The 25,530-nt window shown below is 37.3% G+C and overlaps 2 protein-coding genes and 1 long non-coding RNA gene across 3 annotated transcripts in view; 2 read left to right on the top strand and 1 right to left on the bottom strand.

Annotated features, from left to right (window-relative positions):
• LOC144639170 (uncharacterized) overlaps positions 1-25,530 on the bottom strand; it is a 95,060-nt gene that overhangs the window by 60,911 nt on the left and 8,619 nt on the right. The window lies entirely within an intron of this gene.
• Positions 2,458-3,429, top strand: LOC144639106 (melanocyte-stimulating hormone receptor-like). Its single transcript, XM_078498357.1, has one exon. The coding sequence runs from the start codon at positions 2,458-2,460 to the stop codon at positions 3,427-3,429; it is 972 nt and encodes a 323-aa protein (XP_078354483.1).
• Positions 11,277-20,575, top strand: LOC144638517 (uncharacterized). Its single transcript, XR_013567962.1, has 3 exons — positions 11,277-11,387; positions 13,149-13,492; positions 20,507-20,575. It is a non-coding gene; the product is annotated as an uncharacterized LOC144638517 (long non-coding RNA).

Here is a 25,530-nt window from a genome sequence, read left to right as displayed (position 1 = left end):
CTGGGGGTACCCTAAGATGGACTAGTATTCCAATCAGGGGGGAGTAGAAATATATAGCCGCTTAATGCTGCAAAAACCGGGATAAGCTCTGAGAAGTATGCGCCACTTGGCTCGAAGCTTCTCTTAATTGGCTGGTGAATTCCTTATGGAATTCATGTTATCTGTGGGCAGCATATTGACCTCCAACTAGGTTATTATGTCTTACTTGGGTGGTGAGTTCCTTATGGAACTCATGTTATCTAAGGGCAGCATATTAACCTCGTGGTAGATTTCTATGTCTTACTTGAAGAGTGAGTTCTTATAGAACTCATATTATCTGAGAGCAGAAAATTGAGCTCGTTGTAGATTATTATCTCTTTCTTGGGTGATTAGTGTCTAATGGAATTTTTGTTATCTTAGGGCAGCATTTTGACCTCGCTGTAGATTATCTCTCTCTTGTGTCCGAAATCCTTGTGGAACTCAAGTGACGTGAGGTCAGCATTAATGCGAACATCACCATTTGCCTTTTTGACACTAACAAGGGGGTTAATCCAACTTGTTGGACCGTTCACTTTCTGTATCACATCAAGTGCCTAAAGTTCCTCTAGTTTGTCAACAACCTTTTGTTTTCTGCTGAACGGACTTCTTTTCATGGTTTGAGCAACTGGGGTGACACTTTCGCCTACATGCAGTTATAATTGAATTTTTTTAATTTTCCAAGACCAGTAAACACTTGAGAGTACTTTGCCTCTAGGGCAGCCTTTTTATCAGTAACATCTTTGAATTCACAAGCATTTACAGAGACACCTACTTTCAGGACAACTAAATCTTCAGAAGAGCTTCTGCTCTGTAATTTGCCTGCGGTGCCCGGCATTACGAAGAACTTCATCATCTTCACTGACTTCGCTTCCTTCCACGTCACCTTGGTCAGGCTGGTCGCCTATGTTATGTACGCCTTCTCGTTTTCTTACAGATTTGCCTTCTCCTTTGCCATATTTATCCTGTTCCGTGTGACAACAGACCTCCATGTGCATGTGCCCACGATTTCCGTATTTGCTGCAAGTATGGTTACGAAGAAACTTTAAAATCTTTCCCCATGTGACCCGGCTTATCGCATCTCCAACATTTGCCCTGCCATGGCTACTTGCTCTTTGCTCCTTTATCGCCCTTACTTTGGTCTTCCCAGGTACGATTCACAGTTTCTTCGCATATGAGAACCAAGGCACCCTTATTGTGATAGGTGCTCACGATTTCCAGAAATCTGGTCAGACTAAGGTTTTCTTCGCGGTAAAATTGCTCTTCAGTTACTTATTCGTTAAAGGCGAAATCACAATGTCTCTCACTTGGTTATCTTCTTGTTCGCCATAGTCACAGTGTTCCGCCAAACTTTTCAAACGCGTAACGAAGTCGTTGATCGTTTCGCCCGGATTCGGCTTGCTTGCCAGCAGTTTTTGTCTCGCTAGAGGTACGTTCTTCTTTACTTTGAAATGGTCTGAAAGACATTTCATCGCTTTATCGAAGTCGCCTCGCACTTCGGCTGAAAACGTTTTGAATATTTCACGGACTCCAGGTCCTGCGAGATGTAAAAGTAGAGCTCGCTTTTGCACTTTGTCTTCTACCCCCGAAGCTGTTCTAACTCAGCTTTCCACTTGTTCTTATCCTAAGTGCAAAAACGAAATGTTTTGTTCGGACAAGTTGACATTTTGAATGATTCAATTAAACAGAGTTTTATTTTCGATTCCAGCCATGAGGAAATAACATCCTTAACATACACTTGATACAGCTATATTTACATTCGATTTTTTTTAGAAAACAAAATACCTGAACGAAGGTTAATTCGAATCTTTATTTTCAACGTCACTACTAGCGTCCGATCCAATAATCGCCAACAACAGGTGCTACCTGCGATTTTCTCGTATTAATAGCAAAAAAGATAATGAATTTTCTTGCACAGTTTCAACTACGAATATCCTTTAAGTTTTAATTACTCAGTAACAGCCCCCACCTGAGTGTTTTAAATCGGCGTAATTAAGGATCACTGTCAGCGTATATTTGGTTAAAGCCAAGGAGAAAATATTGCAAACTTGAAATTAAAAGTTGTCTTAATTTGTGGATTTTGATTTTTTTGTAGTTTTTGAACTAACGTTTTGCTTAATGAATAATTTTCTTAATAGCGTCACTTAGACAGTCGTTGCATTTTTAAAAACAGCATGTGACATGTAGCAAATTAATTTTGTTATTTTAATATTTTGTTGTTTGTTCGCCAACACCAATAAAATTGCTAGTCTTGGTAGGTATGTGAAATAACGTCAGGGTAGTATCCGGTTTAATAACGGGTACAAAGGGTGATATAGGACTAATTTCCTGTATCGAATCCGCCAAAAAAAATGAGACCTTAAGTGTTTTCTTTAAGGGCTAATTGATAAGCACTTGACTTGATGTTTCGTTGGTTTTGAATCTTGAAAGGTAAAATTCAGCATGGAAGTTAATACAAGCATGGAGCAAAATTCGACGAATGAATCGAGCGAAAACAATCCAAACAGTATTCCTTTCTTCAACGTTATGATGTGCGTATTTAACGTCCCTCTAAGCCTCGTCTCAATTCTTGCAAACGCCGTGGTTTTAACTGCGATTTGGAGAACGCCCTCTTTGCATTCTCCCGCGATCCTGTTGTTGTCAAACCTTGCACTAACAGACATGGCAGTAGGATTGCTTGCGCAGCCGTTGTTGATTTTCAACCACTTGGTGAAATGGAGGTCTAGGTTTGCTGGTATATACCCCATCACTCGAGACATTTATAACATTATGGGCTTTTGGTTATGTGGTGCGTCTTTCTTTTCAGTGACGGCGATTAGTGTGGATCGCACGATCGCTCTCAAATATCATCTAAGGTATAACAGTTTGGTTACGTTTAAAAGAACAGGTTTAGTGATTGCTGACATCTGGCTCGTGTCCGGTTTCGTATCCAGCATGAAACTGTGGAAATCATCTGTGTTCTATCCAAGCATTGCTCTTATCATTGTGGTTTGCCTATTCACCTCATTCATCGCGTATTTCAAAGTATACCGCATCGTTCGACGCCATCAAGCACAAATCCACGCCCAGATACAAGTTATATCTGTAAATGGCGAGAACCACGCTCGTTTGAAACGGCTCAGAAGATCCGCCGTGAACACATTTTATGTTTACAGTCTCTTCCTGTTCTGTTATCTGCCTTACTTAGCAGTTGTAGTCACAGGGATTTTCATCCCTAATGCATATGGTCTCATTAAGGGTTACGGTGTGACTGCCACTGTGGTTAATCTCAACTCTGCTCTGAACCCTTTGTTTTACTGCTGGCATCTTTCTGAAATACGCCGAGCAGTAAAGCAGATTTTGGCGGTCAATAGTTGGGCTGCGTGTACAACAGCTGCGAGGGACCAAAATATGACACGCGAAGGCACTCTATAAAGGGTATCGAGTTAAAACTGGGCTCAACTGTTAGCTATTTTTTATGTTTGAACCGGCTTACTAGTGCATGATTTTCGTGAAAAAAAAGAATGATCCCATCTGGTCAGAAACAACGAACGATATAATGTAGAATGTAATTAGGTTTCAGAGCAACCTTATTTTTTCATAAATTAAAGGTGGCTCTGAACCATATTAAAAGGATTTTTTTGAAAAAAAAAATCTTTAAAACAGTTTCTTTCGTCGATTACAAAAAAAAATATTAAAAACAAAAACTTTCACCGAGTGGTTTTTAAGTTATTAGCCTGTTAAGTTCAAATTAAGGTATCTTTGACCTCTTTTGACGTTGCTATGGCATCAAGTTTTGTCGTATATAATTTTCACCTAACTCTGTTGAATGATGAATGCTTAAAGTGTATATGACATGAAAAATATTTTCTGCTTATTTGAAAGGCCTTTCGAAATACAGACGAATGGCGTTTTTCTTTTCGAAAGATCTTTTTTCGTTTCAGAGATATTGACGTTTTTGTATTATGCAAATTAGATCAGTGATGACGTCATAAGATTTGACTCTAAAAAATGGTAAAATACTGAATAAACAATATCTCTAAAACTATTAAAGCAGTGTTCTTGGAACTTGGCACCACAAATGTGCATCACTAAAGAAACAAAATGTTACCCTTAGGGCTGTTGCCATGACAACAGTTTTGCCGCTGGTGCTGTCTCAATAAAAACTGAAATTCCCAGTTTTTGTCTAAACCAAGAACCACCTAGCGCAGCCAAACCAATGGTGGGAATTAATGCAATATGGGAACTATGTCTGTTCTAAGCAGGACCCTTTGTCTCACTTTAGAGGTCAGATATGGGGATATTTGTCTTTTTGACAGAGAGAGACTGGAGCTGAAAGAGTTGCTATGGTAACAATACTAAGGGTGTCATTTTTTTCCTTTTGTGATGCACATTTGTGGTGCCAAGTTTCAAGAACACTGCTTCAATAGTTTTAGAGATATTGTTTATTCAGTATTTTACCATTTTTAGAGTCAAATCTTGTGACGTCATCACTGATCTAATTTGCATAATACAAAAACGTCAATATCTCTGAAACGAAAAAAGATATTTCGAAAAGAAAAACGCCATTCTTCTGTATTTCGAAAGGCCTTTCAAATAAGCAGAAAATATTTTTCATGTCATATACACTTTAACAAAATTTAACTAAATGTTTTTTATCCGCATCATCGGCCTAGCTTTAACAGAACGTCGAAAACGGCGTCTTAAGGGAACGGTGTCACGGGTTTTAGCAATTTAGAAAATAGCCACTAAACCACTAAAAAGTGTTTTTTTAAAACAACAGAAAATGAGCATTTAAATAATACAGCAAATACAAAAGAAGGTATGAATTGACAAAAATCAAAGAATTTTTAAACGGATTGGGATATGGGTTTTTGAAAAACTGTGAACAGTTTCCAAAGTTTTAAAATCTTGTTTGTTTGTAACTTTTAATTTTAACACCAGGGAGACATATTTGTTTGTAATGAAGGTATTTTGTCATTTAATTCCTTTGAGTCATAGAAGTAATTTATTCGATAACATTAAGTTAATTGCGAGTATTTGGCAAAACTTAATACAGACTAAACTCAGCCGTCATACAGTCCCTTTATTTCACTTCAAGCTTATCGTAAATATAAGACGAACTTTAAACTGCGATTGTTTTTGGCGCGAAAGTGGTCTCGTTTATAAATTTGCATTGCAAATTATTCCAAGAACACGCGTGCGGACCCTGATAATTATTCATCACAAGTTCAGTTTGCTATCACCTTCGCTGGTTCTTGCTTCGTTTAGTATGTCTCAAAAGAAAAGGCAAAGTTTCCTGCACTAATAAGCTGGTAAAACAAGATTATTACGTAAATACAAGAAGGTAGATATGCTCCATGGTTAGATATGGACGATTGGACTGGACCTAAAGGGATGATTTTGACGAAAACGCAAACTACACGTGCTAGCTCCTGGTGGCGTATTCGAGCTCGCTGTTTCTGAATATGGCTTCAACCACTTCGTGGGAGTTTTTCAGGTTGGTAGAAGTCTAGAAACCATTGTTGAATCGGCTACTACTGTGTACTCGCTCTGTCTTTTTAATATAGCGCCCATATTTAGAGCAGTAAACTTCTGAAGAAATATTTGCGGTGAAATACAAGTAGACCAAGTGCAAGCACAAGTAATTTCATTTGCTTAAACAATGCACTTTAAAGACCGCACAAGGAAACCATTTTTTTTCTTAAGTTGAGTGATCAGGCAATGAAGTCTTTTATTTTTAAAGTAGAATATTAGTGACTGTTTGCCGGATCTCTAAATCGAGGTGTTTGACATTTTCATTTTCCAAGGGCATTCCCGTACTGATTGGTAAAAACTCCTTTTCTAGCGAACATTCAGTACATTTTATAAGCGTTTAATAATTATATTAGGGCTCAATAAATTATTTGAACTAAACCGTGTAACGTAACCGAAGATGCTCTTTTTGGGCACTCGTGGCATGAGTTCGCAAGCCCTCTGCAGCCTTCTTCAGAGGAATCTTTGTTTTCAATATTTGCTTCATTAGCATAAGCTCTTCAATTTGTGATAGAGCTACAAAAATAACAATTTTGAATATCGAAAAAACATGGTACGATTAACTTACGTTAACAATTTGAGCCCAATGCATGAAATACTTTTTCTGTGACGCAGGTTAGAAATCTCGACATTTTACAAAGAACGTATGTGCTTATAAGTGCTTTTGCCACCCAGAAATTTTGCAGTTTTGAGCGCTTATATCTCCTTGAATATTGCACGCAAAGAGCTTTGAGTGACGATACCTTTCAACTTTGAGCAACTTGTATGTCACCGTGAACAATCTGACTGAAAATCAATCAATATAGCTGTACTAAAGAAAGATGAAAGTTTCGAATGAGATAAGTTTCGTCGAAATCGGAGTAACCATAGCAACATAATGACGTCACCACCCATTTTACACGAGACCGATTTTCTTGTAATAGAGGGATAATTTTGAAAAAAAGCTTCTAGATCTTGGACTTGACATAGTTTTCTCAAGGTCTGCGAAATTTGAAGAATTTCTATGAGAGCGTTTTCGAGAAAATTTTGGATGAAGTTTTCAGGTGCTAAAATACAACAAAAACAAAGCAGTCTTAATACATTATTGAGAAAACGTTCACAAGGCCCGATCAAGTAACATTTTGGCCTTAAGTGAATCTTGAACTATCTAATTACCTTGGAAGAAAATCTCAGAGAAATCGTTTCATTTGATTTCTTGAAACATCGGCTTGAATATGAACTGGTATGAAGTGTTATTTCGCTCTTTTATCGAAAGAGGGCCTTCGCTTACTAAAATGATCGCAAAATAAAAAGCGCTCGATAGAATTTTTTTAAACTTGGCAGTCAAAAAGAACAATAAGTTTGTAATGAAATGTCTGATTTTCAAAATAATTGAAACATTTTAAGGCGGTTAATTCAAAGCCTTAATTCAGGTAAACATTGCGCTGTTTTTCACCCTACATCGGATCGCTGCTTCATTATCTGTCTCCATTGTCTCAAGCCGCGTGCATTTGTAAATTCCAGTAGATCATGAATCACTAATTATTTATTAGTGGAGATTTTTATGACAATTCTGCCTTGGCCTTGAAACTATTAGGAGACTGAAGATAATACAAGTGCTTTACTAGCCTATTCCTCGTTGTTATTGTATTTTGGCTTGTTAATTTAGCTTGTTTCTGTGCAGTTTTCGGAAAACAAGCAGCTGTTATACATATTCAAGATGTGCTGAAATTTACAAATGCACGGGGCACGACACAATAGAGACTTATAATGAGGCAGCGATCCGATGTAGGGTGAAAAACAGCGCAATGTTTACCTGAGTTAAGGCTTTAAATTAACTGCCTTAAAATGTTTCAATTATTTTGAAAATCGGACATTTCATTACAAACTTATTTTTCTTTTTGACTGCCAAGTTTAAAAAAATTCTATCGAGCGCTTTTTATTTTGCGATCATTTTAGTAAGCGAAGGCCCTTTTTCGATAAAAGAGCGAAATAACACTTCATACCAGTTCATATTCAAGCCGATATTTCAAGAAATCAAATGAAACGATTTCTCTGAGATTTTCTTCCAAGGTAATTGGATCGTACAAGATTCACTTAAGGCCAAAATGTTACTTGATCGGGCCTTGTGAACGTTTTCTCAATAATGTTTTAAGACTGCTTTGTTTTTGTTGTATTTTAGCACCTGAAAACTTCATCCAAAATTTTCTCGAAAACGCTCTCATAGAAATTCTTCAAATTTTGCAGACCTTTAGAAAACTATGTCAAGTCCAAGATCTAGAAGCCTTTTTTCAAAATTATCCCTCTATTACAAGAAAATCGGTCTCATGTAAAATGGGTGGTGACGTCATTATGTTGCTATGGTTACTCCGATTTCGATGAAACTTATCTCATTCGAAACTTTCATCTTTCTTTAGTACAGCTGTACTGATCGATTTTCAGTCGGATTGTTTACGGTGGCGTACAAGTTGCTCAAAGTTGAAAGGTATCGTCACTCAAAAATCCGATCGAGCCACCTTAAAGAGCTGGAGTCAATTTGTATACAGCTTCATGCCTCTTCTACTCAAAGTCGTATGCTAATGAGGCAAAATGTAAACAATTACGTCGGCGAAGCCGGATCGCCCTATTCGTTCTCAATTTTTGATTATCGTAGCTTTAACTGAGACCTCAGGATTCCCTTGTTGGCAATGGAATGTCGAAGTATTACATTGCTTTTCTTTTTCTTTTCAGCTTCGCTAAAGGAGTCAAAGATGTTGCAGCACTGATGGCGGTGAGCATCATTAATTTTCGTATTTGTGTGTACTACAGTAAAAACCCGCTAGTAAGAACCTATTGTTTTTTAGATTATCCTAAACAGGTTCTTACATTAAGGGTTATTAACACAAATTTAGGCTAATTAGGTTCTTTTTTAGGTTCACAATTTCTGTGGAAAAGTTTCAATGTATTAAATAGAGATTTTAGTGGTATTTGGCCTTTTTCTTGTATGAATTTACATTACATTGCATCTTGGGTAATAAGGCTTCTAGGTTACGTATCAGGCTAATTAGGTTCTTATAAAAATGGTATCTAGTTCGCAAATTTTAGCCTAACAGGTTCTTAAATATTAGGTTCTTACTCGCGGGTTTATACTGTATTGTATTATGTATTGTAAAAAGATAAAGCCTGCTGTCGAACCAAGTGGCTTATCAGGCCGGAGCTTATCTAGGGCTTTCCACAAGTTGCTCGGCAACTTTTTGGCAACTTTTCATGTTTCGAGCAACTTTTTCCCCTTCGAGCAACTTTTTTCCTCTCGAGCAACTTGTTGCATTTTGAGCAATTTTCAGACCGAAGATCTCCGAAGATTATCCGAGTGTTGTTCAAAGGCCATACGAACGTTTCCGAAGATTTACGAAGTTTGCCGAACATTTTCGAGGAACATCTAAAGACGTTTCAACTTTCGGCTCATTCTGCATTATAACATTACAAAACTCGCCAGCAAACATGACGTCATCGATATCTTCACGATTTTTCTCAGTTAACGAAATTCTTGTTAGTTAACAAATTTTCCCCTTAAGATGTTATTTAGATACTTCTTTTGCTGTTAAATTGCATAAAACTGCTTAGAAATCTTACCCTCAAAGGGAAATTAGCATATATTTAAAGAAATTCTCTTGATTAGAAGCAGCATTTTGGAGTTTTTGGAGCAACTTATGAGCAACTTTTATTACCAGAAGCAACTTTTTTGGATATTTGGAGCAACTTTTGAGCAACTTTTTGAGAAATTACGGGCAACTTTTTGGGAAATCTCGAGCAACTTGTGGAAAGCCCTAAGCTTATCCCGTCTATTCCGGTTTCTGAAGCATTTAGCGGCTAGGGTAATTGCTACACCCGCCTGGATGGGATGCTAGTCCATCGCAGGGTTACCCCCAGTAGTAAATTCGCCGATACTCATTTATACACCTGGGTGAAGAGAGGAACTATGAGAGTAAAGTGCTTTTCCTAAGCACACAACACAAATGACCCTGGCCGGGGCTCGAACATGGACCGCTCGATCCGGAGTCCGGGCACTAATCATTAGGCCACCGCGCCTCACAATGTATGTATTGTCTGTTGTTTATTTGCTAGTGAAATGATTAATTTTCTGGTTTTGTTTTCGAATTACCAAGGCAAACCCTACACTGAAATCTTTAAAGAACATCATCCAAGTCTGGCAAACAAGGCATGGCGGGATTTGCACATCAAGCTTTTGATGGACTGTAATGGTAAGTGTTTTAAGCAATATTTGTAATTGTAAGAAAAGTTGTTTAGAAGAACACATGCATGACACAAACAAAAGATTATCTGACTGTAACCCGATAACATAGCGCCTGTAGTTGAGCTAAATCATGGCGAAATAAAGGTAACTTAATCAGGAAGGGGCTTGTTAGGAGTGGGAGAGAAACTACTTTGCTTTTAACTGTTCTTTTATACCGTAAAATTCCGGTTATAGAGCCCCCCCCCCCCCCCTGCTTATAAGCCCTCCCGGTTATAGGCCCATCTACCTGGAAACAAAAAAAAATACATCCGATTATAAGCCCCTCCGGATATAAGCCCCTCTCTGCCGGATGACCGTACTGAACAGGGCTAAATGTTGCTTTATTATGCGTTTTTAACTTGAAAACGTATTTCAATCAACACTCTTGTGGCTCGTTTCGAAACCTTTTTTTTTATTCCGCTTATAAGCCCTCCCGGATATAAGCCCCTCCACTTATAAGCCCACCCAAAACCCTTATGAAGTTGTATAAGCCCAGGGCTTATAACCGGAATTTTACGGTAGTTCATGCCCATTCTGTGTTAGTTGATAGCACAACGATGGTATTATAAAATCGTTATTGAACAAAAAATTAATGTCATCTCGGAGTTCCAAAATATTAAGGTGTCACTCAACTTCTTCCTATGAAACGGTTTAAGGAGGCTCAAAGCTTCGATGTAGTTTTTTTAGCCCCAAGGTGAGGATTTTCATAAGTTTCATTGATACTTGGCATAATATTGGGTCGAGTAGATGACGTCATCAGTTCCCTGGTTTGCATATTATACAAATTTTATAAGCTTTAACACCATCTTCATCATCATCATCATGACATCCTTTATTTCAACACGATCAGATTTTAAACACATTACTTGTGGGGTCGTGTGCTAAACTAATGTGTTACTTACATTGGATCATAGTTTCTATAAAAATAAACAATTATATAAAGCCTGGTTTTCACCAACGACGCACGCACAAGCGCAAGCACAACCGCAAGGAGAACAGCTCTTATTTCACCGTGAAATCGGCTTCGACTCAAGCAAAAGCACAAGCGCATTGCTTTTTTTTTTTCATGCTTGCGGCATGCTTGTGCTTTTGCTTGCTTCGCTTGTGAAAACCAGGCGTAACATTTAAAACCGTGGTAATGTCTGGGGAGCGAGTGAACTGACTTTAAGATCTCTGGAGCTACAGTGTGGAACAGATATTCGAAAACGGAAAACGCCACTTTGATTCTTTTGTTAAATTCTCTATAATACGTCTTAAATTGCAAGGGTGAAAATTTGATCATTGTAATCGAACCACGAATATAAAATATTACATTATTTGAGTACATTATCTAAGAATTTCTATTGGTGAAAATATATCTATGATAACGGATGTTTTCTCATATCCACTTAGATGTAAACAGGAGAACAGAAATCCAGTTCCTACCAGGGTGAAGCCGGTGATTTCCCTATTAAGTACCGGGAAATATTCAATTTTGAATTTAACCTGCGGTTTGCAGTCACGAACCAACACTTGTGCTACATGTGACCAGTTATCCTTGCTAGTGAAGGGTTAAGAGGGTAAAGAGAAGAAGGAGAAAGCTGAAGAGTTAAAGGAGCACCAAGAGGTAAGATTCTTAATTTCAGTTTTTATATAAAAAGGAGATTTTGAAGTAAACCCGCGCGTTCTGATTGGTTCTTTTTTGGTCAGGATTTTTAAGGCAGCAAAGACTCGGCGACCTAATGGTTAGTGCGCCGGACTTCGGATCAAGCGTTCCGTGTCTGAGCCCTGGCCGGGGTCATTGTGTTGTGTTCTTGGGTAAGTCACTTTGCTCTTATAGTGCCTAGGCCTTTCTCGATTATGCTAGCATTTTTTTTCGGCATTTTTTGGGAAAACGAGCATTTTTTTCGTTTTTTCTTCAAAAAAGAATTGCTAGCATTTTCTGTCACTTTTCATGACTATGATCCAGATTTTCAGCACTCAAAACTCAGAAGGATAAATAATCCTAAAGTTTCACAATGTTGATTACATAATTTGATTGTTTTCTGTCTGTTTCGACTGTTTGTGCGTTGTGTTACTTGTGTGTGTGTGTTTTTTTATTTTTTTTTGTAAATAATTGTTTTTATATTTTTTTTATAAACAAACAATTATTAAGTATCACCTGTTGTTGATATGAGCATATAATGTGAGAGTTTGTACGTTTTGTTTGAAATAAAACAAAGCATTTTTTGGAATTCAAGTGGCATTTTATAAGGAAATCAGGCATTATTTTAGCATTTTTTTGGCTTTATGCGAGAATTTCTAGTAGAATTAAATGCCAGTTTTACTAGCATAATCGAGAAAGGCCTAATAGTGCCTCTCTCCACCCAGGTATACAAATGGGTACCGGCGACATAATGCTGGGATGTATCCTGCGATGGACTAGCATCCCATTCAAGGGCCAGGAGTAGAAATATTCCTAGCCGCTTAATACTACAGAAAACGGGTTTAGCTCCGGAAAGTATGTGCCACTTGGCTTGAGGCTTCCCCTAAAACAGACAACAGTATAAAAAGAAATTCATTTGGCACTGCTGTTTGAAAGCTGATGACTCCATCGGCAATTTCAACTGCAAATTAGTAGCTATGGTCTAAAAACGAATAAATTTTGATCTCTCGATCTGATAGACGGTCTGGATAGGGTTCATGTTTTTATGATCTCTAAACTTAGTTTTCAGTCCGTTTTCAGCCCACTTCTTCCATCGGGGTAAGGGTCATTACTCAAGTCAAATCTCTCTGTTTATGATTCTTAAAGTTATACCAATGGAAAGCGTTAATATTGTTCAGAAACTGTCCGCCATTTTTCTTGCCTGGATTACTTATTTAGACCTTAGACAGTGAGCCTTGAAATGCTTTGATCACTTCGTTCGAAGTAATTAACAAAACTAAAGTTGCTCTCGAAGCTTCACTTTTCGGCCAACAGTTCACTATTTGGACAATCTCTAAGCCTCGGGTAATAAATAATAGCAATAGGACTAAGTGGCGTCCAATTCGGTCTGTAATCATACGAGTGATTAACAATATCGTACTCCCGCTACGCGGTCGTTCGATTTATTTAATCACGAGTATGAATACAGACAGAACTGGACTAAACGATGTCCTCTTAACAAAATGACGCGTAGTGTCCAATTACACTGACATGGGCATGACCCGTAAACTGTCCTATTTCACTGTCGAATTACAAGCATGACGCGTACCGTTACTGTCATATTAGTGCTCAAATCAGGCTGCTGATAACCAATCATGTTCGAGAATTTTGTTATAGTGTTGTTGTTGATGATGATGATGATGATGATGATGATGATGATGATAAGAGAGAGATGATGATGATGATGATGATTGTTATCAATAGGTAGCACATGCTGGTTTTGAATGCAAGCGGGAAAGTAAGAGAGCCGCTATAAACAGCTGGACTGGAAAGACCCGTGTACTTGGTTCCTCTCAAGTGAAATATCGGAGCAAAGATGCTGTGAATATGATCACCTTTGATTTCGAGCAGAATCTACCCACTCCCACCCTCCGTCACAACGACATGTTCTAAAAGCGTCCGTTGTGGACGAACAACTTTGGCATCCACGACTGCGTGGCAGATCAGGGTTATATGATGTTGTGGGACGTGACTATCGCCAAACGCGGATCTACAAAGGTGGCTTCCTGGGACCACCGTTTCCTAACGGAGTTCCTCACAGGAGAGAGGTATGTTTCAGTTATTTCCTTAAGAGTGTGCCCGTAAGAGAACAGGGCAGAACCATGCAACAGGTGATACAGCTCATATCACCGATTTCGCCCAAACTTAGCATAAATGTTGGGTATGGTGAGCTATTTACTGTGGCAAAACATCAACTCAAAATATTTTATTCCCTTCAAGTTATGGCACCTTTTGCAAAAATGGCCATTTTTCACTAATTTATGCATATTTAATTAGCTGACTTTGATTGACCAGTTCCACAAGAAAAAAAGACTTCTGAAAATAAAATTCACTGCATTATATTCTGTGGTTATTAGGCTTTAAGTACAATAATTCACTTCAACCGTCTGATTTGATTTCTCCTCCTCAAACGGTCTTTTGGAAGGTACACATTTCGTACTGTTGGAAATAGCCTTTAACTAGTGCCCAATATCTCCCATGAGCAACAACTTATATACATTATTCTTACATGGGTAATAAAATCCATCATTAAACTTCACAAAAATGCCACAAAATGTCTGGGGACTTCAATATTTTATTAGTATTGAGGAACTTAACACATGTGACTTAACGATTTCTTGCTATTTCATCAAAATTCACCGAAACACAGAAGCCATTTGTTTGCCTCAATTTGGCACAAAATCGGTACGAAATAGCTAATCAAGCATAAATTTATAGATAACAATCAAAATATTGGCGAAGATTGGCAGTTAGGGCATTTTTCGGAGCGTTTTCAGAGCCATATAATTCGGCAATGTTGTGATAGTAAATGTAAAAATAGCAGCGAAAGATTTTCTTCAAAAGCTCGCTCAATTCAACATTTAGGCACATCAAAGTTAAGAAACAAGAAAGTAATACTACATACATGCCACTTATCGACACACAGATGCTTTCTTTTGAAGAATTTGTTCTTCCTCGCTGCACTTCGATCCTTCGATCGATCTCAATTGACATGTACTGTTGCTTTGAGGCGCGATGAACTTAGCCAATACATCGTGGTTCATTCTTCGTGAAAGGTGTAAACAGGTAGTCAATAAAGTCATTCAAAGAGCTGTTTAAAGTTCACGGAAGGACACTTGTCTCAGCCAGTTTGAATGAAATAAATTTAACTGGAAAATAAACAGCCGCCATGTTGTATTTGTACCTTTGAGCCTGCCGTTTCAGTCAGCGGTAAAGCCGTACACTTGGGCAAGTACGTAGTGTAGTCATCATATAGTTGTTTGACTAAATCCTATATTGGGATATTCATAGAGGGGATACATAGCCTAGCCCTACACAGCTATACACGCCTATACATAGCCCAACACAGCTATACACACGCGTGTTCATTTGCTTTTCCTCCGCAAATGTTTGTTTTCGTCGGAATAAGTAGCGGATGGTGTTTTCTACCCTCTGAACAATCGGGGTTGATCTTAGCCTCATAAGTAACCTGAAATCATACCCTCCCTCCCTACTACTGCCTGATCGCAGGTTACCTTATAAGTAGTGTGCGTTTCTTGTAAAAGTGAGAATTTTTTTCAACTTCTCCATTGAATTTTTTTGATAAATAGTTGAAGAGAAATACACTGGATGCAGTGTAATGTATGCGATGCAATCGGTTTTGATGCTCTGAAATTGAGCTCTGAAATGTCGGAAACCATTTAATAATCAGAGCAGGTTTTTCCATCTTATATCAGGTTAAAACTAGTATGTTTATTGTTTTTTTTTTGTTGTTTCTGTCTTTTTTGGGAGGTGGGGGAGGGGGGTGAAGAAATGGCGGTCAGGTTGTCAGCCTGGCCTGTGTACATCTATTCCTTCTGTTCAAATCGTCTATATTATATTACACTTTGGCAGCTAGGGGACTTAATTTGTACCCACTCTCTTTTTCGGGATCCCACAAAGTTCTCCATCTGTCCATTTACCGATAAACGTCATTACTGCAGTTTTATTAATTTGTTTTAGAAAAGGGCTTTTATGGGGACAAATTTTTCCTCCTGAATGCCCGCATTGCAAGTGACGAATTGCGGCTTCAAATGATAATTTTCTTCATCACCGACTCAATTTAAGTGGCTATGTGAGTTACAAAGACGCGAATGCAGACTTTTAAACCCCGCATTAAAACTAAACAAATTTATTGCAAGGCTAGGACTACGCAAGACGGCAAAACTTATTAGCTAATGTTTCAACCAGCACAGGTAGTCTTCTGTCTTCTTCGAGGTCAACGCGAGGGAAACCCGTTTTATTCTTTGTTGTCAAGTTCTCTCTCTACTTTCAGGAGAATGATTCATCCGATCTGAGATTATTAAACACTAAATTTTCGGTGGCCTCTGTCCACCTTCATCAGAGTATTGAAAATGAGTTCGTTAAAATATTAGTGCGCGCTAGGCATGTTTGAATACGCCATCCAATCTTTAATTCCTTAACAATGGAGTGTAAGCGCGCGAAAGAGGTTTCCTTTCGTTAACCGCGTTGGAATCCACCGTAGAGTGCCACGACTCTAGGAACAGTCTCTTGGTGTAACTTGAGATTCCTCGTTCAAGGATCGTGGCATTTCTTGGGTGGATGTCATGCTCGGTTGATTCCGCGTGTTGTTTAATTGCAGACTCTCCATTACAAGCGCGACCGGGATCGTGCTCAGCTCCGCGTGAGCTCCAAGAGCGCTTACTTTCTCCAATGTAAGTAAACACGCAGTCATTGCATCTGACCTTATAGACGATTCCTCTTCTTTGGTGGTCTTGTGGCCGATCTTTTGGTTTCTTAAAAATCTGGCTAAGCGTTTGGCATGGTTTGAAAGCCGTGCGGATGTTGAACTTTCTAAGCACGCGACCAAACCTGTCCGAGGCACCGCGTACGTACGGTATGCTGGCAAAGTTCGCAGGTCTTTCTTGCGTACGTTCAGGCCGAGAGTTGACTGTAAGGCACTTCTGCAAAAGCCTGTCTGGGTACCCATTTGCCCTTAGGTCTTTAGCCACACGTTTCGTCTCTGCGCTTTTGAGGCTTTCATTCGATGGTAAATTGGTAGCTCTGTTGAGTAGCGTTCTCACCACTGCTTCTTTGTGCTGGAGGGGATTGTGTGAATTGTAGTCGAGGTACTTGTTGGTGTGTGTTTTCTTTCTGAAGACATCTACCTCTAGCGAGCCGTCACTGAGAGCTGTTACCCGTGTGTCAAGGAAAGATATGCTTTGACCTTTCTCATTCTGGCTTGCGCGCTCAATGGTAAACTGGATGTTTGGATCAATGGTGTTGAGGTGCTAATGAAAGATATCCACATCTCTACATTCACACCTTTATAGATATATGTATATATTTGCTGCGCCATATAGACTACGTCGCTAAAGGCATTTCGTACGTGAATACTTTTGTTCAGTTCAGCACAGACGCTCCCCCAACTAAAGCACTTGCGCAAGAAACGATTACAAAACCTACCTGGCTATCCACCGTATAGTGATTTATCCCGTGGTAAACGTTATTCTTCAATTTTGCTGAGTTATTCATTTTTTTCCCATTTATGCCCCGGGGGGTAGAGGAATTTGGTCAAAAAATGTAATCGTTATGCGCGGTATTAATCACTATTTCCGCCAGGGGAGGGGAATTTGAACAAGCAATAAAAAAATACAAATGTCTGGAAAGTAACTGGGAGACGTCGACATTTTGATTTGTTTAACTGTGTAGCGTCTTTTATGCTAAAAATAATTATTATGTTCCAAAATGACGCTAAATGGCGGTATAAAACTGCTCCGACGTTTCGGCAATACTACCTTCTTCAGGGTGCCACCCCCAAAAAGGCAGTATTAAGAGACGTCGGAGCAGTTTTATACCGCCATTTAGCGTCATTTTGGAACATAAACAATTATTTTGATTTGGTTGCCGTGCATGCCGACCGTTGAACAGAAAAATCAAGAACTCTGTTTCGGTGAAAGTCAAATGGAACAGTATTTTTTCTGGAAAATCTCTTCGCAGATTGACGGAACGTCAGAAATTTTCTTACCATTTGTAAGGTTTCCTAGTTCTAGTCTCCCATCCTTCAGGTCTCCCACCAACGGAAAGAAATAACAGGAAACTGAGCTACACATGGTAAGCGACATCTATTTCGGTTAGTTTGCTAATTTTGGAAAGAAGCCTTTCCATTTTTCAGTGGTCATTTCAACCGGTTCTCTCCAACAAATGGTAAGCACCCTAGAGTTCGTTCAGCATCACATTGCGGTAAACACGTCAAGCTGTAGCGGAGGAAATTGTTTTCCCTACGACAATTTGAAAATATTCTCATTTTCATCACAAACGCATCCAACGAACACTCGCGGAGAAAAAAAGAAAATGATCGCGCGTGTGGTCACGCGTGATGGACGCGTGATGCCCAGTGAACGGCCGTACCGCTGACTGAAACGGCAGGCTCAAAGGTACAAATACAACATGGCGGCTGTTTATTTTCCAGTTAAATTTATTTCATTCAAACTGGCTGAGACAAGTGTCCTTCCGTGAACTTTAAACAGCTCTTTGAATGACTTTATTGACAACCTGTTTACACCTTTCACGAAGAATGAACCACGATGTATTGGCTAAGTTCATCGCGCCTCAAAGCAACAGTACATGTCAATTGAGATCGATCGAAGGATCGAAGTGCAGCGAGGAAGAACAAATTCTTCAAAAGAAAGCATCTGTGTGTCGATAAGTGGCATGTATGTAGTATTACTTTCTTGTTTCTTAACTTTGATGTGCCTAAATGTTGAATTGAGCGAGCTTTTGAAGAAAATCTTTCGCTGCTATTTTTACATTTACTATCACAACATTGCCGAATTATATGGCTCTGAAAACGCTCCGAAAAATGCCCTAACTGCCAATCTTCGCCAATATTTTGATTGTTATCTATAATTTTATGCTTGATTAGCTATTTCGTACCGATTTTGTGCCAAATTGAGGCAAATAAATGGCTTCTGTGTTTCGGTGAATTTTGATGAAATAGCAAGAAATCGTTAAGTCACGTGTGTTAAGTTCCTCAATACTAATAAAATATTGAAGTCCCCAGACATTTTGTGGCATTTTTGTGAAGTTTAATGATGGATTTTATTACCCATGTAAGAATAATGTATATAAGTTGTTGCTCATGGGAGATATTGGGCACTAGTTAAAGGCTATTTCCAACAGTACGAAATGTGTACCTTCCAAAAGACCGTTTGAGGAGGAGAAATCAAATCAGACGGTTGAAGTGAATTATTTTACTTAAAGCCTAATAACCACAGAATATAATGCAGTGAATTTTATTTTCAGAAGTCTTTTTTTCTTGTGGAACTGGTCAATCAAAGTCAGCTAATTAAATATGCATAAATTAGTGAAAAATGGCCATTTTTGCAAAAGGTGCCATAACTTGAAGGGAATAAAATATTTTGAGTTGATGTTTTGTCACAGTAAATAGCTCACCATACCCAACATTTATGCTAAGTTTGGGCGAAATCGGTGATATGAGCTGTATCGCCTGCTGCCTGGTCCTCTTATGGATACACTCTTAACAGCTATTTCTTTGTGATCGGCACATGGTGCATTTACGTACGTCTATTAGACACAAGATTTTTTCGCGGTAATACCCTCCTCGATCTGAATAATTCCTCATATAATACGTAAGCCGATGCCAATAATTGTTTTAACAACGGCTCTAAAAATTGCAAATTCATTGAAATAGGTTCTCACTTCGATTCGGTGTACATTTTTTGCAAAACAGTGTTGCTGGATTTCCGATTTTTTAGCTCAGTTCGCGCGCTTATAAAAATAAAATCGTCTAAGAACGTACAGAGCTTTAAAAAAACCATCTTGACCTTATTAATCAGGCCTTCTCCTTGCAATGTCAAAATTTTTATCGCGACGATATCACAGTTTGTAAATGTTTTGTTTTGGTATATACACTCATGTAGTTCCCCGAAAGACGTTGTCAGCGAATATACCGTAGTTTACTGTTGGCTATGAAAGGTTTATTTTATTTAAGCCGAAAATTATTAGCATGTGATTTTTTGTTTTTGTCGTTTCTAGCTAACTGATGTTTCGATGCATTTACTGAGACCTTACCTTACTTTTAAATCAGTACAGTCCAGAAGCGTGTTATTGATTCAAATGATCGCTAAACCATTTCAAATCTTAGGTTTTTTATTCATAAGATGACTGGAAAGGCAGATGAATACTGCTTCGATGAAGTTCTCTTCGAAATAATGCCAAAAAGCGTCTTTGACTAGCATTTTGGTATCATGATCGTTTGTTGTTGTTTTTTTCTACGCGATCCCGAGCTCGAGAACAATATTTTGCCCTCTAATATCATCTGTATTTTTTTTTCTTAAAAGATAGATCAGACCGTTTAATTTTGAGACATTAAAAGGAATATTCTAAACAAATTATTACAAGAAGAGCAAAAATCGTAGAAGTGATTCTTTGGTGAATTGAAGTAACCGTAGTAAAATCAGCTTTACGTGATAGGAATAATGCAAATTTTAGGTACAATTCCCTATAGCCTACGAATAAGGTATTTTATTTCAAGTGTATTTTGCATATTTGCAAAGTTGTATTGTTTGCCAGATGTCTGGATTGTATCGTTTACAAGGCGTATATCTAGTTGGCATATTTAATTTTTTTTAGTTGCTTATGTAAATTGTCATTAATTTTATCGATGGCCACAAAAGGGATGAAATTAAAACTGTATTAAAAGCGAGAATTTTTCATAATAAGGGGTAAAAAGAAAGCATTCAAAAGAAAGTTGAAAATATTATGAGTGTTATCTTTGTGCGTTGTTACGGATAGATTTTCTGGTCTTGAACCTTTTGGCATGAGTGAAAAAAGAAAGAGAAAACTTGACGAGTAAAATCATCCAGCGGAAGTAAACAACGTTTTGGCTGAATAATCAATCATACGAGCATTTCCTTACCATGTTTGTAGCCTTGTTGTCTTGTATTAGTACTCTAAACCTTTATGTTGTATTATAAAGTTTATCATAAATAATTGTTTGTATACACGTAACAAGCTTGCTAATTTGATATTTCTAATGTTGACTTCCGCTTTTCTTGCAGAGTGAAGAAATTTTATGGCGCTGTTTAAACGCCCTGAAGATCCGCAAGCTCTCTTCGTCGAGTTTCGTGCTTAATCAGTACAGATGAATTCAATAAAGAACTAGCAGCCTTGTTGGACATTTACTTATTCCAAGGAAAACGTTGTGCAAGAAAAATATTTCATTGAAAAGTGATACGCACTTTGAAAGCTTAATAACAAATCAGTCAAGTCTTTTGGTGGGAAAAATTGCGCTTTTGAAAAATGTGAAAGCAAAAAAACAAGTCCTTTGGCGGGAAAAGTTTTGCGCTTTTAAAAGGAGCCTAAAAAAGTAGAAAAAAAAACTAAGTCTTTTGGCGGGAAAAAAGTCTGCGCTTTTAAATGGAGTCTTGTAACAAGTCAAAAATAAACTAAGTCTTTGGCGGGAAAAATCTTTGCAGTTTGCAAACAAATTTTACCCAACAAAAGACAGCATTTATTTTGATTTATTACTAGACTCCGTTTAAAAGTGCAGAAAATTTTCCCGCATTTGGCAGCCCTTCATAGTCAAAATATAGTAAAAGAGATAGCCTACATTCTGACTAGTTTCCAGGCCCCTTTTAAAAGCGCAATATTTTTTTGTCTTTCTCATGTTAAATAAAGCCAGACTCATTTGTTGATTACAACTGTTTCGTTATTTCAAGTTTATTAAAAGTACAAGAAAACATATACAAGTTGTGATATCAATTGACTACATTTTCTAAGTACAAACAAGTGTATAAGACTACAAAAATTAACAGCAATAAAACGAAACGATTTTGCTAAATATGCTACTTGAACAAGTCACTTGACAGAAACTAAGTATGAAACTAGAACACGATTCTGCGAGAAATTTTGTACAAAATTAAAGTGTCCATAAGACAAACCGCTTAAAAAAAAACTATAAATACAAATTCAGGTAAAAGTTGCCGTGTTATAACACTGAATCAAGTTTCATAAACAAGACTATCTTCTAAGTATACAGAAAACAATGGTAAAAATTAAGCAAAAATGACATACTGAAATTCTAGAAATAATTCTAAGGTTTAGGATTACACTTGATCAAAAACCCGTGAAGTTAACGAAATGGTATAAATCGCAGTGCCATAAAATTTTAGTTTCTGATTTTTGTAAATAAATTTATCTAATTTTCGTTGCAAAAACGCAAAGGTATAGATTTGTTAAATACACACAAAATGTGCACCCATGTCATCGAAGGAAATCAATCATAAACTACTAAAGTAAGATAACTAGAAACCTCGGTCATAACTAGTGTTGTTTTTACCGTTCAATAATTTAGTTTCCGAAATAGTAATAGGCTAAACTTTGTTTGAGAATATTTCGTGAATGCTCGCAAGGCCTAATTTGGTGTCACTCAAATTAGATTGTAAACAAGAAGCAAAATGTAAATCAGTGATTGAGAAATTTGAATAATCTCAATAAATAGTGTCGTAAAATGATCAAACATCTTTTACAGTTAATTTAACTGACGAAATGTGATAATAGCTTAAAATTTGTATGAGAAGATTTCGTGAATCCTTGCAAGGCATACTTTGGTTTCACTTGAATAACATTGTAAACAAGGAAAAAAATGTAAAAAATTGATGGAGACAGTTAAAATAATCCCAATAAATTGTTTCGTAAAATGATAAAAGAGATCTCCTTCAAAAAAAGATTAACTGACGAAATGTTAATTCATTTTGGCTTCAACAACACGAGTGCGCGTTTATTTAAGTTTTCCTGTTCTTAGATCAAAAGATCAATTCTCCTACTGATTGCCGTATAATTCCTTTAACATAAGTTATGAGAATTTGATGTCATATCAAGACAATGTTCTCGTGTCGTAAATCTACTCATCGCTTGCCTGTTTGAAGATTAAGTAGGAGAAAATGGATTTTGATCATTTTCAGAACTGAAAGGCTATTGTACCTATGCATTTGTCTTGATATAAATTACTGCTCTTTACCTAATTAACGATAAATCACACAAGCATGATCCAGAATCTACTTCATGTAAACAGCTAGCCATCTGTCATCCACGAGAATCCATGAGTAATAATCCATCAGAATCCGAAGGACTGTCTAAGAAAAAATAAAGAAAACCTGTCCATGAGTAACTGATTATCTTTTCATTTGTTCACATCCATGGAACAAGTACACTCTTTTTAATTATAAGAACGCGTAAAATTTGCTGAGCCTGAGGATTTTTTGGGCAAATTTCAGCCTCGATTTTCTTATAACAATGGTTCTTATAAAAAAAAAGTATCATATTGAAAAAATTCCTTCACTTAAAAAAGGGGAAATTGCCAGGCAGATGTGCACTTTTAAGCTTAAAAGCTTTGCATTTTTTTCTAGTTAGTTTGCATTTTAGTTTTGCACGTAAAGGCAAGATCTTTATCCTTAATTTCAAATACACTGTAAACCGCATATTAAAACCTTGAAAAATAAATACAAATTTTTCTCTTATAAATTTTTTTTTAAGGTTTGGGGGGGGATAAAAAAAAAAAAAAAAAAAAAAAAAAAAAAAAAGAAATATAAAAAAAAAACCCGGGAGACACTTTTTATTGTCCTTTTTCAAATTGTTTGTTTCTATAAAAATAACGCAGGTAATTTGCATCATAATAATTTGCATCATAATATGGCGGCTTTTGTTAATCGGGCCTATTAAAGGTCGTTCAAGGTCAGCCAAACTGTTAAGTCCTTATGAAAACACTGGCCCGCGTTAAAAAAAATTATATAGCAATTTTTTATTAGGAAAATTAGATCACTGGCAATAACAGCGTTTCCATGAATGATCATTCCAAGTTAAAGGACCTAAGTCTCAAAGTTATAAGTTTTTGAACAAATTTTAAACCATTTATGAATTTGAAGTTGATAAATGTAAATTAACCACCTAGCGAATTTAGAAAGCTGACGCCTTAAAACTCAGCGTAATGTTAAACAAAAAGGATGGTTAAAATAAAATTAATACAGATTAAGTCGGCTGAAAAGCCGTGTGAGTTATTTTTTTTAAGATGGCCCATAATTATGAACCTTTCTAAATTCGCTACGGTGGTCAATTTACCTTTTAATTTGTCTACCTAAGGTTCATAATTATGGGCCAAAAAATGCAAAAATTAGCCCACACTTTTCATGCACGATTTTTTCATTCTGTATTAACCCTCAAACATAAGGTTTTTTCGAAATTTTGAGAAAAGGGATTTATTTTACATTGCTAAAACTTTCAGTAGCTGTTCATTCATCCCTTGTGGAAATTTTGATTTGTCAAAAATGTGTCCATGATATTTAGCGTTGCCATGGCAACGTCATCACTACAGGCAGGTCTGGCCCAAAATCGTTAATTCTTATATTTTTCTTTAATTTTTCCAGTTTTTTTTTAAACAGAAAAGCATGATTTGTTGTTTTTTATATTCCATAAGCATTCTGGTATGATTTTAGATCAAATTTTGTCATTTTCTGACTTTCTAAGAAAATGGTGAAATCCAACTCGGTCCGACGGCGGCTCTTATTACGTCACGTGACGTCATATGACTTCACAGCCAATTAAAATTGCGTCATCTTGTAGAGTAAACGAAGGGCTTTCTTCTCAGTTCAAAATAATGTTGCTGCGCCATAATAGAACGAAAACTCTGGGGAGGGGTTCCATCCACCCCCCCCCCCTCCCTTGTACGAGGGTTAATATTTTACAATTTTGACCATCCTTTTTGTTTAACATAACTCTTATTTTTCGCACCAATGTTTTTTTCATTTTTTTTCGATCTATACGGTTTTGAATTTTGTGAGCCCATAATTTTCTAAAATTCATCCTTACAAAAAAAACGATTCGACTCAGTATCCAACATTTAAGTATTGCCTATTTCACTTTCGCCTTAGAAAAGCTTCAACGCCTTTATAATTAATTAATCTGAAAAGATTTTACTACGTTACACCGAGCACAGATTAATACGATTATTACAATATTACACTTGCAAACTCACCATAACTGATGTCCTTGTTGCCATGGTAAAGGATCGGCATTCACTTGTACCGTGAAACTGCAAAACGAATGAAAACAATTTAAGAAAATAACCTCGTGAATAGTTCTTTTCTATCAATATGACACCTGGACATCACGAAATTTTTGGAAAGAGTTTTGTCTGGTGTATTCGCGATTTTGAAGCGTGGACTGTGGGATCAAAACTTTCCAATTCAGAACTGATCGATACTTGGAGAAGTGGTTCATAACGTCTATTTGGACAGGACCCACTGTACCGTCATACATTTCTTTTTATTTCACTGTTGCCTAGATACCCAAACACCCCACCCCCGACCTCCCCCCCCCCCAAAAAAAAAAAACAAAAAGACAAAATAACAGCTTTCAACACGTACCATTGAAATACATGTATCTATAACAGTCTTAAACAGGGAGAGTCACTACTAAAACCGTCACGGAACTTCTAGTCGTCACGGATTTCACGAAATTGACTCATTTCTCCTCTCCTTTGATCAGTCTATAACAGTCTTAAACAGGGAGAGTCACTGCTAAAACCACGGAACTTCTAGTTCACGGATTTCACGAAATTGACTCAGTCTATAAGTATCTATAACAGTCTTAAACAGGGAGAGTCACTACTAAAACCGTCACGGAACTTCTATCGTCACGGATTTCACAATGACTCATTTCTCCTCTCCTTTGATCAGTCTATAACAGTCTTAAACAGGGAGATCTATAAGTATCTATAACAGTCTTATAGCCTGTATCTATAAGTATCTATAATATGTAAGAATCCGTATCCGTCACGGATCCATCACGGACATAGCCGTCACGTGTTTTTCCAAATTTGACCGTCACGGGTTTTTGACCGTCACGGGTTTTACCAACAACCACGAGAAGCGCCTTGTGAAATGCTAAATGTAAATGCATCTCCAGTGCTATTACAAAGTGCTGCTTACCTTCAAGGTGCCATTCTAATGCGGACGCCTCAGAAATGAATGATGACATCAGTGAATTCACACCGTCAACATCCTTCGTATTTATTTACAAGCCTAAA

This window comes from Oculina patagonica, chromosome 14 (genome assembly GCF_052425735.1).
Source record: "Oculina patagonica isolate OP01 chromosome 14, crgOcupat, whole genome shotgun sequence".
NCBI lineage: Eukaryota > Metazoa > Cnidaria > Anthozoa > Scleractinia > Oculinidae > Oculina > Oculina patagonica.
Note: the sequence above shows the minus strand (reverse complement) of the source record. Positions and strands in the feature narration are given on the sequence as shown.

Bases quoted from the DNA above. Each gene is read 5' to 3' on its own strand.
- LOC144639106 (XM_078498357.1), top strand. From the start codon at position 2,458: ATGGAAGTTAATACAAGCATGGAGCAAAATTCGACGAATGAATCGAGC.